We start from the raw sequence: 16,285 nt of genomic DNA on the forward strand, positions 1-16,285 counted from the left end.
GTATTTAGAAAATAGTGGCTGGGGATATGCCTAAATTAGTAAAGTTCATGTCTGCAAGCATGAGGACCTGAGTTCAATCCCTAGAAGTACAAAAAGGCAGGCATGGTAATGTGGCACTTGTATTCCCAGCACAGGAGCTCCCTGGCCAGCCAGCCTAGCCTGCCAGGTGAATCTCAAAAATCAGGATGGACAGTGCTGAGGAATGACAGCCTATGTTATTTTCTGGCTGACACATGCACATACATGGTACATCTCCACACATACTCACACATGCAGGCATGCAGCACACGTACACACACATACACACACAGAGATCATTTCTTATGGGAGTGCTGCTGATAAGAGTTTTGTGCTTGATACTCAACCCATATCAAGGAGGTCCCATGGAAGGAATATGGTCTTTGGAGGGTGACCTTGATTTGTATTTGGAATCTAGTTCTTAACAGCTGTGGTGTTGTAAGAAAATTTAATCCTCTGTACTTAAGTTTATTTATTTATAAAATTGGGCCAATAAAGTATTTTATTGCCGAAGAATATTGAGGACTAAATTAGAAACATATCAAGCATCCCACATTAAAAGATTTCACCTTCAGGTGACATATGAATGCATAGATATGATATTCCTATTAATGATATGTTGGTTCTAGCAGGCAATGTTTGAATTCTTACACCCTTTAACTTGTTAAAAGAGGTCTTGGCTAATTGCCATCCAACATTATAAATATAATAAATATAATACTTATTCTACTGGGACCTTTTCTATATGGAAAAACATTACAGGTTCGAAATATGTTCTTCCCCTTGTCCTTTTTATACTATGGCAAAACAAATGAACAAAAACCAAAGCAACATTCTGCTTCCACCAAGGACTACAGCTGAGACACAGAAGTGATGAAAATGAAATAAACATTTTATTCTAGTTTTGTCTCTAATGTTGGTACTATAATTGAATTTGCAACTTCTAAAGATTGTTTGCCTTTTATTTAGGCTTCTAGAGTCAGGTCAGTGATTTTTAACATCCTTTCTAGAGATTTCACTCTCCTCTGATGGGACAGATCCTCACAGCCCTTTTATTCAGAGCCTTTCTTTTTTTTTTAATTTTTATTTTTATTTTGCAATACAGTTCAGTTCTACATATCAGTCACAGATTCCCTTGTTCTCCCCCCTCCGGCCCCCCTCATCTTCACCCAGCCCACCCCCCATTCCCACCTCCTCCAGGGCAAAGCCTCCCCCGTGGACTGAGATCAACCTGGTAGACTCAGTCCAGGTAGGTCCAGTCCCCTCCTCCCAGACCGAGCCAAGCGATCCTGCATAGGCCCCAGGTTTCAAACAGCCAACTCATGCACTGAGCACAGGACCCGGTCCCGCTGCCTGGATGATCTCTGGGAGTCCAATTAGCGAGAATGAGGAGGGTTTATATGAGCGAGAATTGTTGAGACCAAGGTTGGATAAAGCACAGGGACAAATAGCCAAACGAATGGAAACACATGAACTATGAACCAATGGCTGAGGGGTCCCCAACTGGATCAGGCCCTCTGAGTGGGTGAGACAGTTGACTGGCTTGATCTGTTTGGGAGGCATTCAGAGCCTTTCTTTAATTACTGTCAATGATTATCTCTCCCTACTTGGAAACCTGGGGACGGGGCAGTTTACATTTTCACCAGCGTCAGCTGCATCTCCTCACTGCTATGTCTCTTTCCTTATGACCACTGAGATGCCTAGTGGGCTCTAAGAAGAAAGCCTGGCTCGGGCTGCCATTATTTGTGCTTCTCCTTCGGCCAAGTTCCCCCAGTTTTGTATCTCTGAACAGGGCTTTAATCACCTGGGCTCAGGCTCGCTGCTGAAAGCTTTAGGAGTATGGCAGAAATGGTAGATTAGCCACATTTAACAAAATAGAAAGTTTTCATTGTGTCATAAAAAGCCGTATTGATCTTGTCCAGGCATTGACTCCAGGGCCTTTTAACAAACCACTGTGTCTAGACTTGCAGGCTAGAGCCCACAGTGAGAACAAAGGAGGGTCTGTGCTGCAGGCTGCCTCTCTCTTCTGTAGGAAAGGCTGAGGGAGTAGCTACCAATTCAGCTTTCTCAGTGGGACTGGTCTTAAAGGACTACCACGATTTTATTCTGCTGTGGGGAAAATAAAACGTTGAGAGGTTTGTTTGTGGCAGATGCCTATGTGACGCATCCCAGATGCCAGCTTACCTGGCTCCAGGTGTCTGCTGAGGAATGATTACATCATAGCAAGTTCATGTGTCTTATTCTACCCTAAGATTTCTATTCATCAACATAGTCTCTCTTTGCCCCTAAGGAAGTCAGTGGTACCAACGTCCTGGGCAAAGCAGGAGTGTGATACTCAGTGAAGGACACAAATAAACAATGGTGACTTCAGGGTCATTGATCGGTTCAACTGCATTTCTATTTAATTCAGTATGACTTTAGCCCTTTTGGACCTACATGGAAGATTTTGAAAACACATGGGAAATTGATGCTCACAGTGTATGGCTGTTATAGTCACATCTTTTTATAAAACAACCTAATAATCATCCAAGATTGGGGGAGAGGGGTGATTAGGTGTTTTATTAGAATTGCCTGCAGAGATTTCAAGTTGTAAAAATAAGGAATATTCCAGTCATTAAAAACTATGTAGTTATAGTGGAAGTTATTACTACCGTTAGGAATCAACCTTTAGATTGAAGAAATTTTAATATCCTGCTATTGTTTGCTTTATGTCTTTTCATAAAGACTTAGTCTTGCTGGGATGACAACACAAGTGGAATCCCAGCATTCATGAGGTTAAAAGAGGAGGATGGAGGGCCAGCCTGGGCTGTGCAGGATAACTCTATTTTACAAGGAAGATTTAGTCTTGGCCCCATTATTTTTTCTTTCCTTGGAAGTATACACTATATAAAATTAATGAGCATACTCCTACATGTTTTCTATTCTTATTACTATAAATAACATAATGGTTAACAATGACTACATACAGTAGCTACATTATTTATACCCTGCTATAGTTTGTGTTCATTGCTCTCTATATGTTCTGGGTTTTGTGAAGGAAATATTGGGTCAAATGTAAGAGTACTTAATGCTTTGTACTTTCCCAGTAGTTACTCAAGTTAACCTTAGTAATTCTATTACCCTGCTTTCCCCTCCCATGATGGGAATTTTAAACTTCTAAAAGTTGTAAAGGAAGTTTTTCAGAATACCTCATTTTCTCTGGAGACTCATACTGGAGAGCTTTGCTGATAAGATAGTTTAGTTATAGATTTCCTGAGAGAAAAGATACCATAAAACATCTTCTGAAGCTTCCTCTACACTGTGGTAATTTGTTGTGGAGGGTTCTGCACTTGTTTTCATCATAAACTGAAGAGAAATTGGATGGAACAAATATTTTTAAAATCCATGTGGGTTAAAATTGGTATTTTTATTTCTAAGTATCTTTGCATTTTTTGAAAATTCTGTGAGCTTTTCAAGAATTTATATTTCTTTCTTAACATGTATGTGTAGAGACAGTGAACATCTGATCTTGGTACTAACTAGGGTCCATGTGTGTGCTATTGTTATTCTCTTTGCTCTGAGTTCCCCATGGGTGCTTTTTATTCCCACTGTTTTTCTCACCACCTCTCTCCCCCACCCCCGTGTTTGTTGATGTATATAATTGCATGGGTCTATGTATATGGAGGCCAGAGGCTGACATTGAGTCTTTCTCAACCATGCTCCATTTAGTTTTTAAGACAGACTGTCTCACTGAACCTGGATGGAGGTCAGCAATTTGGCTAAGCTATGGCCAGCTAGCTCCTGAGATCTTCCCGTCTCTGCCTCTTCAGTGCGAGGATTACAGGTGCATAACAGCACACTTTAAAAAAAAAAAAAGTTTATTTTATTATGTATACAGTGTTCTGTCTGCATATATGCCTGCCAGCAGGTCAGAAGAGGGCGCCAGAGCTCATTACAGATGGTTGTGAGCCACCATGTGGTTGCTGGGAATTGAACTCAGGACCTCTGGAAGAACAACCAGTGTTTTTAACCACTGAGCCATCTCTCCAGCCCCCATAACAGCACACTTGACTCTTTTATATGGACTCTGGAGGGTCGGACTTGGGGCCTCACACCAGTGGAACCAGCATTTCACCATCTGAGTCATCTCACCAGCCCTTACTTCCTTCTCAACTTCTTCCTAGCTCTAGGCCACTGGTAAATAATCTTTGTCTTCACAAAGGACACAGGATAAGTTCTCACAATGCATTACCTTGTCTGACAGTATAATTTCTTTAGTTGGTAAGTTAGATTAAAAAAGAAAAACAGGTGGATCAAAACTATAAACTTGCATCTTATTCTTACTGATCTAGGGCAAAACATGAGAAGATTCATAGACTTACGGGCACGCATGTGAATTTATGTGACTGTTTAAAATTTAAAAAAAAAACCAAAAAACAATTTAAAACTTGTTTCTAGAAAGGCAACCTGGGTTAAATTCTCCACCATTTAAATCACGTATATACTTGTTGTAACTTAGAAAAGTCTTCAGAAATACTGTGAACCCAGAGTTAGTGATTAAGTTAATGATGTATTTACTTGTAATTTTCCCTGGTTCTAGTATGTTGGGTTCTGGAAGCAAGGGGGCCAGTTAGTATCCTTTACCTTTCCTGATGCCCTTATGTTAGTGCCTCTTTCTATGTTTGTTGGGTTCTAAGGTAACAGTCCTAATACTCGGCTTAATTTCTGACCCAGTTGTGCAAGTGACCCAAGCATGACATCCTGGGTCAGGCCTAGGCTCTAAACATCAGTTTAGCTGCATTTTCTGCTCACGGCTTTCCTTCGGGCATGCATTCAGGTTGGCCTTATACACTTCCCTGTAAATTAGAACCACTCACTCAGTGGTCAGCAGAAGAACTGGAGAACTGCAGGCCTTCTTGTGCAGGTCTACTCTGATGGGCTTCTAACACAAGAGACTATAGCGGACTCACAAGCCTGAAGGAAGGGCAGGTTTGCAAGAGAGAGAACCCCTGTCCCCACCACAATGGGAACAGTGACCGACCACCTAACTGAGAAAGGCAGGCTTCTGTGTGTCAGACCCTTCCTGGATTACCAAAGAGATCAATCACTTTCCCTCTCGTTGAAGAAAAGATTGTGCAGAGGAGACGACATCACTCAAGTGTTACCTTCAATCTCTGCTTGGGTGAAGGGGAGGGAGATGTTCTCAGGGCTTCACAGGGATAGAGAAAGATTACCCTCTACAATATAAAGTATTCCATTGGTGTGTATTGCTTGACCCACAATTAAACAGAGAAGTGGGTAGTAAAAAATACATAATTAGTTTTGCCACCATGCATCCTAGTGGCTAAGGGTAAACAAAATGTGCATCATATTACATAAATTATTCTAAGCGGCAAGCAGTCATTCACAGGCGACGCAATGGGCTTCACCACTGGTTTTCTAGCAAGAGCTCTTCTTCTTCCTTGGAAATGTCTTCTTGAGCCTTCTTACCTCAGTGGCTGTTATCCTCTGTCTGAATCTCAGACAAGAACAATAGAGCTACTTAGAAGTGGAAGATTTCCTTTACTGGTTTCACATCCCCAGTGCTAAGGGACTGTGGTCCTACAATGAGTCATGAACCATGTGCAGATTCCACTGAAGCAGTCACTGACCTTCTTATTGCCCCCTGAGCACCTAAGCTTTCTTAGGTGTTCACAAAATGCTACTACTTACAACTGCTCTTTCATTCTTCCCTTTGTAAGTGAACTCTTAACAGCTAAAATGTACTCTCTTGTATGATGATCTGTTATACCTTCTTCTGTGTGCCTGGATCTGCTCTGAGATGCTCATTACATTGAAGTATAATTCTGTGTCTCTGCTTACATTCTCGATAGGTATAACAGCTAATATTTCTAAAACTGGGAACTGAGCCAAGGACTTGGTGGTCTTCGTGCTGTGTTAGTTATTTTGTGTGGTTGTGGCCAAAATACTTGACACAGATGATTTAAGGGGGAAATACTTATTTTATCTCATGTTTCTAAAGATCTCTGTCCATCATTGTAGGAAAGGCATGGTAGGATGACACAGCAGCTGGAACCTTTGACAAATGCTGCTCACCTCTTGGTAGACCAGGAAGCAGCCAGTGTGACAGGAACCAGGGGCTGGATATAACTTTCAAAGACCTGCTGCCAGGAACCTATTTCAGCAAGCTAGGCTGCCACCTCCTAAGGGTTCCACAGCACCCCCTAGCCTCCCAACATAGAACTATCACCTGGAGAATAAGCATTCAAAACATGAGCCAGTGGGGGCATATCAAACCCCAACTATAACACATACCACATATCAGCTGAACAAATGATGCACATTATTTTTATTAGGAAGATAAACAAACAAACAAACAAATAAATAAATAAATAATTAGAAATTTAGGAAAAGGCTAAATTCCTATAGGTTTCAGTAATTTGAGGAGCTGATAGTGAGATCCAAGTCTCCAACTGAAAATCTTTATCGGCACAAGCCAAGCATCAAATTAATAGTACAACTCTATGGGTTGCCCCATTAGTATGAGCATGGCAGTCCCTGGCACTCAACAGACATTCAGAAGAATTTAGCTTCAGGGCTTTTCTTCTTTTGTAAAAGGTCACCCAATTATTCCTCTCTCCTGGGACTTGGTACATCACCAGCACAGGGCATACCTGTGACCCTTTCCTCCTTACAGGGATGAACAAAAATTTCAACGTATTGTAGTGCAATTGAGAGCGTTGCAAGGCTTCAGGATGCCATTAGCTTTCTAGTGATTTCAGTGAAGCGTGGTGTCCCAGTCCATTTTTTTTTTTTTTTTTTTTCACGGACTGAGGGAGCTTTCCTCACCAGGATGCAGGCTGTTTATTTTCCAAGTGACAACTTGATTTACTGTTTTCCTTCTCATCACTTCCAAGAAGCCTCTGCAGGCTGGCGAGGGACCCAGGCAGTGTGCAAAAGTCCATTTATTTCTCTGCTGCATCTTTCCTACAAACAGTCTAAGGATAGGAGGTTGGAAATGGCCCGAGGAGGTCAGATTTCCTGTGTATTGTCCTTTGTAGGGCGGCTTGCTCATAGTGACATAAATACTACTATATGCTGGTCCCCTCTGTTCCGAAAATACCCGTGGGATAGATGTGGCAAGCAAAGGATTCCGTCGTTTTTCTTTGGAGGGGTAGCTCTACAGTTGGGTCCGTCTTCATGCTTTGGCCTTAAAACATCTTAAACGGAGCATGGGACAGGCACAGTCAGAAGTGCAGTCACGTGAGTCTGTTGTCTTCTAACCTACATGAGAATGTGTTCTTTCTCAGATTTGGTATGTGCGCTTAGGTTTTTGCACAGTAGACGTCTGTCTAGCAAGGAATTTTACTTTCTCCTCATTTTGCAAATACAATCCACACACAGCCTAGCAGACCATTTGAGTATTGCATTGGCTCCCAGCTCTGAAAGGCCCTTAGAGTGGGGTGTTCTGGTTTTTATGTTAGCTCTTTAGCATGTTGCATGGAAAGGGAACAGAACCGTCCAAACTGTGACTCGTACTTGGCTGGCTGCTGATTCGCCTGCCTCAGCCCAAGGCGCCTTTCAGAATTGAGTGGATGTGAAGTCTTCTTCCATTTGTGTCCCTCTCCTTCCCCCCAGGGACAGGCGGAATACTTGTAAATTTGTCAACTCTTCTCTCCCCACAGCTGTGTTAGCCCTGCTTTGGACTCCTTGCTTCATTCGCCTTCTCAAGGCCTTTTCGCTGTGAGGAGCAGTGGTCAGAGTAGCCAAGCGATCTGTGCATTCGCAGCTAGGGAAGCCATTCTTTCCTACTGTGGGCACAGCGAGGAAGCCTCATATGGCCTCTGCTGTTTGTGGAGTTGGATGAAATGAGACTGCAGACCAGTCTGAGGCCCCAGGCCAGCTCTGTGTCTAGTAGGGAGGGCAGCAACAGCCCATGTGTTTTTGTGCCTCATTAGTTCTGGGTGGGCCAAGCCAGGATGGACAGCCAGGGTTATCTTTGCATCAGTGCAGACTGAAGTACTGTAAGGCTGGATGAGGCCAATTTGAAGGACAAAGGATAGAATGATGTGCACAGTTTCATCTCGGAGGCTCATTATGAGGAAGGTTGGCTTCGCTAGCTGTCTGGAGCACAGCAGGTGTTCTGTGCAGGGCCACTGGTTTTAGCCGCTCCAGAGGGGGTTGCATTTTAATAAGCTCTTTCAAGTGTCTGACTTTTTCCACCAGAGAATTTAGAGGGAACTTCAGCCTCCTCCCCTGCTTCCCTGTTTGGATTCCTCCTGCCTGGGTGGTCCTTACCTGTCACGATCACTGATTTTACCCTTTGATAGGTTGAACTTCACTCAGCTGTGGTACCTCACACAGTGGGTGCTCTGCACCTGCCCTGAGAATTAGAGGCACAGTGAGTCTGTGATAGAATAGCAAAAGCAATGGACTGAGAATCAATCCCAGTACTGTGGGGCTTGGAAGCACCATTGGCTAATCCATCCAATGTCCCTGCACCTCTACTTCCTTACAGTGTCTTTACTTCACCACATTGCTATAAACACATCACACTGATCTCACACTGGTCTCATGGGCAGCTGAGAGGATACAAGTAAAGTTAAGAAAGCATTTGGAAATACATTTCACATACAGAAAGCTGTAAACATCTGCTTCCAAAAGTCCCTGAGTTCTTCTTTACCCAGTCCCGACATGCTTCTCATTTGAGTGCCCTCTCCACACTACTATGCAGCTTCCCTTAGCTGTTTCTGCTAGGGACATTTTGCTTCCTTCTATTCTTGTCCAGTAAAATTTAAACTCCACTCCATGAATTATAGAGACCAAGAGGCTGAGCCACTCTATCAACCCCTGGGTTCAAATGTGTTTTTATAAAATTGTGATCTTTTAGTAAAAATTATGCATCTTTCATTCCTATCAGTAAAAGATGCAATGGACCAAACTTGATATGCATGCTTTATAACTCCAGCATTATAGAGGAAGAGGCAGAAGGGTCAGATGGTCCTTCTATCTTTGGCTACATTGTGAGTTGGAGGCTATCATGAGCCCATGTGTCAAAACTAAACCAAACACCAAACAATGAATTGTTCAGCAATTTCCTATGACTGTTTGTTTGTCTGTCTATCTGTCTGTCTCTGTATGTGTGTGTGTGTGTGTGTGTGTGTGTGTGTGTGTGTGTGTGTGTGTGTGTATTTTAATCTACAGACATCATTGAGGTTTTAAGACACCAAGCCTCAAAGCCACACTTCTTGTATACCACAGTAAGAAAATATTTCACTGGATATTTTAAGCTGCTTTGGAATTTCTCCAAGAGTTATTATTCTATGAATCACTAGTTGGATGCTTTTTATTTTGAAATTGTGGAGAACAGAATTGAATAAATGCTTGTTAATGCTATGTATATTTCAGTACCTCGATTAGCAAGCTATTTGAAAGACCAGTACTTCATGTACCCTACACAAACTGATTTAAAACCTCTAGGTATACATATCTAGATTCCATCTAGTGTTTAATCAATTGGACACTTACAAATAATGGGTAAATGATTTGCTGTCATAAGGAGCTGAGCCCTGCTTTCACACAGTGACAGTAGCACTTTTATTTTAATACTTACACAATAGATAGTAAACTTTTGCATGATATCATTTAGATGGATCTCAACAGCCCATTAGCTGCATTGGTGCCTTCTCTCTTGCCAAGCCATTTCTCTATGCTAAGCTGCTGTGTGCTGTGTTACATAATCCCCTGCACTCATTTTCTCCACCTGTTTAGCTTGAATACATACAAGGTGACTGCATTGTCCTTTCAGACCCCCTTCTCAGTATAAACATCGTGTATAGGAAATGAATTTGGGACACCGTTTTCTTTTTTTCCAGTGGAGGGTTTGGAGAATTGAATCAACTCAGAAATGTATTTTGTCACTCTCTGACTCTGCCCTTCTGGTTTTGTTGACTGTCAACCCAATATGGCTTTCAAGGTGATAAGAATATGCTTGAGTCTCAGCTACTGGAACAAATTAAGACAGGTCAGGGTCTCGGGAGAAAAAGAATTTCCACTGTGAGGGTGTGCAATAGGATAATCTTCTAAAAGTCCTTCTCTGTCTCCTTCCTAGTCTTTATTTGCTCTGAGAGAGTGGGCCGTGCATTGTCAGGCATCTCCTCTCAAAACTCAGGAAGATTAAATCCCACAAATTAAAACTGAAATAAGTTTGCTAATCTAGAGTATGATTTGGAGAAGACCTCACAGCTGTCTATTGTATTTAATGGACACCTGCTGGGATGAGAAATGTGGGCAGTTGGGATGATGCCACTCTTGATCACCAGCTCTGGCCTAGGGAAGAGGTAAATGGAACAAATGCACCATTCAATGGATAAATCAGGGAGGCTGTGAACTACTTCAACAATCTCCACTAGATATTTGCAGTGGAAGACACTTGGCTACATACAATTTTCCTTGGGATATTAGCATAAATAAACACATTATTTGCATAGACATTTTCCTCTCACAATGGTTTTATATCTTATTTATTTATTGTGGTATTCTCTTTTCTGTGGTAATGCCGCCATTTGTTTTCCTTTTTGTGGCCTTCTACATAAAAAGAAAATTTCTTTTTTTAAATATATTGAGAATCCATAGAGGAGAAGGAAACATTTCTTTTGATCAGCATATGTGGTTAACCTTGGGGGAAGGAGAGGGTTTGGTTTGTAGCTCACTTTACCTAGTGTTATTTTGGTTTACAAGTTCACGGCTCCATGGAACCACTCACAGACTTAGAGAAGTTGGTTGGAAGCTTGTAGCATATTCTGAAAGTCACAGGAACAGGTAAAGATCAGAGACCCTTCAAGTCCTGGTTACCTCACACTGTGTCATCTTAGGCACTCACTTATTCCTCCACATCAATTCTTCCTTAATAAAATAAAGGCATTAAATCAGACAATCACTAAAATACCTTACAACTTGAAAATTTATTGTTTTGACAGATTTCTTCCTCTAATTATACAAAAACTATTCAGCACAGTCTGGTGCATTAAGTTACATCCTGATACCTTGCTGTTGTGTGTTCAGGCATTCCCCTTTAAAGGGTCATCCATGATTAATGTAAGCTCTGCATTGCTCTCCTTGCTCACTCATCCTAGTTCAGTGGCTACAACGTGTAACTTAGGTTTTCGGAGAAGATGCTCGTTGGTTTGCCGTGTGGAGTGCCAAGGGCCACACAGCAGTTGTTGTGAATCTCCCTCTCTATAGAGAAAGAGCTGAGTTGTGACAAGTGTGTGTGTGTGTGTGTGTGTGTGTGTGTGTGTGTGTGTGTGTGATTGTCATCTATTCTAGATCACAGTCATTTCCAGATCTGTTGTTTAGTTGCGTTTTAACAAGCATGCATCTCCACAAATGAGAGGAGAGATTATGATAGTAGACAGGGCACTATAGGATTAGATTGAGTATATTTCAAACATACACAGACAGTGTCAAGTTTCAGCTTTCTGACTTTTTGAGGCTATTTTTAAGAAAATGCACCAGGCATAAGTATGTGCCAAGTGTTACTTGTTTGCTTATTCCATATATAATATGAATGGGCATATACATATATGAATGGGCATATACGTATATGAATGGCTATGCACATATATGGATGGCACACACACACACACACACACACACACACACACACACACACACACACACATATATATATATATATATATATATATATATATATAATAAGGCTGCACACACCACACACACTTATGGATGGAAACATACACACATATACCTGCTACAACTTAGCTATCTATAGGTAAGCAGGTATCTTTGCTTATAACTCTAAGTGTACAAAACTATGCAGGTAGACACACCATTGAGCCTCTGTGCAACATGTGGAAGAAACTTCATTTCTTCATTTTTTTTGTAGTTTTAATTCCTGCTTTCAGAGTTTAGTACTATGATGTTATGACTAATTTAGCTATTTGTAGTGGGCTTTTGCCTCTCAACATAATAAGAGTGACTTTTTTACTTCATTTTATTACTATGTGATTTGAAAATATGTTTTATTTTGCTTAAGTAATTGATGTAGAGCTGAGGTAGTTGATAGGAAGCTGAGCTGAGATAAATTTAGCTTTGGCTTGTGTAGCTGAAAGTTTTCCTGTGTCCTGCCTGGCAAATCTCTCTCACCTGCCAGTCCTGCAGCCACTCAGACCCAAGTAAACATACAGAGGGTTATGTTATTTATGAACTGTATGGCCATTAGCTCAAGCTTATTACTGAGTAGCTCTTACAGTTAAATTAACCCATAATTCTTATCTATGTTTAGCCACATGGCTTGGTACCTTTTCTCAGTTCTGCCTTCACATCTTTCTTCCTCTGTGTCTGGCTGGTGACCCCTGACTCAACCTTCCTCTTCCCAGAATTCTCCTTGTCTGCTTATCCCGCCTATACTTCCTGCCTGGCTACCGGGCAATCAGTGTTTTATTTATCAACCAATCAAAGCAACACATTCACAGAATACAGAGTAATATCTACAGCAGGCTTGTCAGGTTGATGTAGGTTAGCTAAGGGAAAATAGAATTTCCCCATCCACAGTTTGTAGTTCCCAATCTTTAAATTGAAACTATATATCTAGATGTATCTAATTGCCAATTTTCTTTCATTAATTAAGTTCTTTTAAATAGTAGTTCACTGAGTCTGATATGAAATACTACATTCTGAGTTTGACTATCAAGAGAGTACATAGAAGTTCATATGCTATGTGCCAATATTGTGGATCAAATAAACTACAAATTAATCAAATTAGCTGTATGTTATTCTCTTAAGTTAAAAAGCATACTTTGTAAGTACCTGGAAGTCCAGGCTGGAGTTTAGAATTTTTGACTCCTTGGGTAATAGTGCTGCAGGGAGACTAGGCACCCCTCTGGTTCTGAGTCCATGAACTTATTATACTTCCTTAATTCTCTTCCCACATTCAGCTCCGTCTTAAATATATGGTATCTAGGATTAATGCATATGGATGCTACAGTCTACACCGCAAGCTTTGTTTACTGATGTGTAGACGCTAGCACCATCTTTTACTTTCAGAAAACAGTGGGTCCAGAGCAGATGTCTCCTCAAACAGACTCTGGATTAAGGAATTTCAAGGTGCCAATGTCAGAAATGTGGTCTTGAAAGACTGTCTAGATTGCACTGAAATCCTGCCTTGGCCTTGTTATCCTTGGGGGATATGGCTGTGTCAAGAGCAAGTTCCAATCAGGAAGGGGCATTCTGATATGAAACCTCTTATCTGTCCAGAGCACAAGGTCTCTTTGAGTGCATCTATGGGTTTGTGTTGCTTTCTGGACAAAGCTTATTACCATGTTCCATATTGTACCCTTTGCCTCATCTGACTTATCACCTTCCTAGTCCATTCTTATGCTTAATAACTCAGCCATGTTCTATGGGGCTCCTGACTTTACCACAGAAACCACAGTTAGCTAGGTTTCTGATGGACAGAAATCAAAGCCAAATCTTTTGGGGTAATTGATTTCCAAGCTATTGTTTAATATAATTTACCAAGAGCTAAGGAGTCCTTTGTTAGAAAGGACAGTTAAACCGGGCGGTGGTGGCGCACGCCTTTAATCCCAGCACTCGGGAGGCAGAGCTAGGCGGATCTCTGTAAGTTCAAGGCCAGCCTGGGCTACCAAGTGAGTCCCAGGAAAGGTGCAAAGCTACACAGAGAAACCCTGTCTCGAAAAACCAAAAAAAAAAAAAAAAAAAAAAAAAAAAAAAAAAAAAAAAAAAAGAAAGGACAGTTAATTATCTATTTTGAACCAGATCTGTTGCAAGCATTTAAATACCATCCCTGATGCAAAAGCAATGGAAGCCCCACTTGACCATTTTGAATGAATTTTCTCCACAGGTTTTTTTCTTCCAGAACATTTGAAGGAAAGGCAGCCCACTCCTTTGAACTGTTTTGTTTGCTTTCTGTTGTTGCATGGACACATAGCTTCTCTGTAGTCAGCTCTCCTGTTTTCCATAGTTAGGTAGGAGCCACCTAGGGTGGATTCGTGCTCGCCAAAGCATGACCACTTTGTCTTTTTCTTTGCCTCCAGCTCGAGAGGAGAACGTGGCCACTTTCCGGGGCTCAGAGTATCTGTGCTATGACCTGTCTCAGAACCCCATCCAGAGCAGCAGCGATGAAATCACCCTCTCCTTCAAGACCTGGCAGCGCAATGGGCTTATCCTACACACGGGCAAGTCGGCTGACTATGTTAACCTCGCTCTGAAGGATGGTGCGGTCTCCTTGGTCATTAACCTGGGCTCCGGGGCCTTTGAGGCTATTGTGGAGCCTGTGAATGGCAAGTTCAACGACAACGCCTGGCATGATGTCAAAGTGACACGCAATCTCCGGCAGGTAATGGCCGGGGGACAGCGAGCCTGGAAGGGCCGTCTTAGGCAGGCACTTGGTGGGGCAGGTGACTGGTGAGGTGTCGAAGGCTAGGGATTTGCATGGAGATTATGTCAAAGTCGAACTTTCTCCAGGTTTTTGCAATTTCACAAGGAAAAAAAAGTGATTACAGTATTTTTCTCCTTATACTTTAATTCCACATTTGTACTTGTTATTTAGAGGAAAAAAATAATAGTTGTATAGATAATAAAAATGATAAGTACTTCCATCCTTATTATTCTGCTTTCCTTTTTTATCATTTTCTTAATTACATTCAAATCTTATCATAGTGTTGTTAAATTCAATTAGGGACAGCATTTTGTTTCCACAGCTTGATGGATTGTCCTCATTCTTTGAGTATATGTTTTCCTTTTTAATTAAGTTAGCCATTGCCATGATGTCACAATAATTTTAATTCACTCCAAGAAAAAAAAAACAACGCTTTTTCTTCTCCTATTAATTTATCATCCCTCCCCACCTTTATTTATTTATTTATTTATTTATTTTTCTTCTCCCACTGTTATGTGAACCTCTAGCCTTGGAATTAATTAGCCGGGATCTTTCTGAAATCATGTTTCTCTGTTCCCTGATGCTGTGGTCCTACTTCACTGCCCTTGTCTCTACCTCCGAGACTCTTCAGTGGCCTGGGAGGCCTGGCAAGTGGAAGCACCCAAATAAAAATGTCAACTGTGGAGCAGCTTTCCTGATGCTGTGCGTGCTTGAGAACTCCCATCGCTTGTGGATTCTAAGCAGGCAACTCCGTCAGGTGACACCAGGTCCAGAATGCCTGAGCCAAGCGAAGTTGTTTTCCATTTCATTGCTAATAATGATAATAATCAAATCTTATCAGTACACATCAGCCAAAGAAAAGCATTGCCCATCAAAGCCAAGGTCTGTGCTGAGATTGCCTTTTTCATGTTTCTATTTTCAGTTGGTATTTTTCTCTACTTGTAAATTTGTCACGCAAACCAGTTGGACAGCATTCATCCTTTATTAATCAGAAAACGGTATGCAAATTTCCAGAAAGTGCTTATCAAATTTTCTTCTGCAATATGATTGATTTAATGCTGTCTCGTGTAAACATGAAAGCATAAGACATGACAGGTGTTTGCATATGTTTTCTGGTTGATAAAAGTATGACTCCTAAGAAATGCTAAACAAATGGCATAGGCTGGCACACACTGGAAACACATTATAGTCAAAACACTCATCTGCACATTTAAGTATATCAAGGAAGCCAACTGATTGGAAGAACCCATTCTGTTTATAGTAAAGTTGTCAAGTTACACAAGACTTAGAGTCCCCAACATTTTCGCCACATAGGAATTCAAATTTTATGAGTCATTATTCTGTGATTTCCCTTCAAGGTCAAATAACTCTAATATGTAAGTGCTTCTGTTCATCACCTCCATTCATTGCTACCCAGAGGAACTTCTTAACAATCAAGAGACTCCCAAATCAAATTTCCATTTGCAAACATGGACAGACTCAATGTATCTGGCCTGTGAACTCTAGACCAAAAACTGAATTATGACCTTTTGCCAGTTTCAATTGGCATGTCCAAAATTACATCCTTGGAGCCTTAGTCATCTGAGGGAAAACTTTATGTTCTGGGTAGCATTATCAGGTCAGAAGTCTCATCAAGTTGCTTCTCTTGCTCCCGCCCCACATACATCCTCTTTATTCAGGAACCACTCTGAGTTGCTCACAAAACTCCCACTATTGTTTCTACTAAAAACACTTTTCCAGAGTTATCAGGCCCCAGTTAATCCCTTTAAACTAAGCAGATAAATTAAATGATAATTCAAATTTATTGTTATGATGTTTCGGTCAGGAGCATTGTGAAAAAAATTTACCCTGTAGAGTTTCTAATAT

General features: G+C 41.2%; 1 protein-coding gene across 28 annotated transcripts in view; it reads left to right on the top strand.

Moving 5' to 3' along the window:
• Nrxn3 (neurexin 3) overlaps positions 1–16,285 on the top strand; it is a 1,637,399-nt gene that overhangs the window by 464,472 nt on the left and 1,156,642 nt on the right. For all 28 annotated transcript variants that reach the window (XM_052738656.1, XM_052738661.1, XM_052738645.1 and 25 more), the window contains one exon: positions 14,076–14,377. In XM_052738656.1, the coding sequence (XP_052594616.1) occupies positions 14,076–14,377 (302 nt within the window). The remainder of the gene's footprint in view (positions 1–14,075; positions 14,378–16,285) is intronic.

Source organism: Peromyscus californicus, unplaced genomic scaffold, assembly GCF_007827085.1.
Source record: "Peromyscus californicus insignis strain IS unplaced genomic scaffold, ASM782708v3 Scaffold_15__1_contigs__length_86483966, whole genome shotgun sequence".
Lineage (NCBI taxonomy): Eukaryota > Metazoa > Chordata > Mammalia > Rodentia > Cricetidae > Peromyscus > Peromyscus californicus.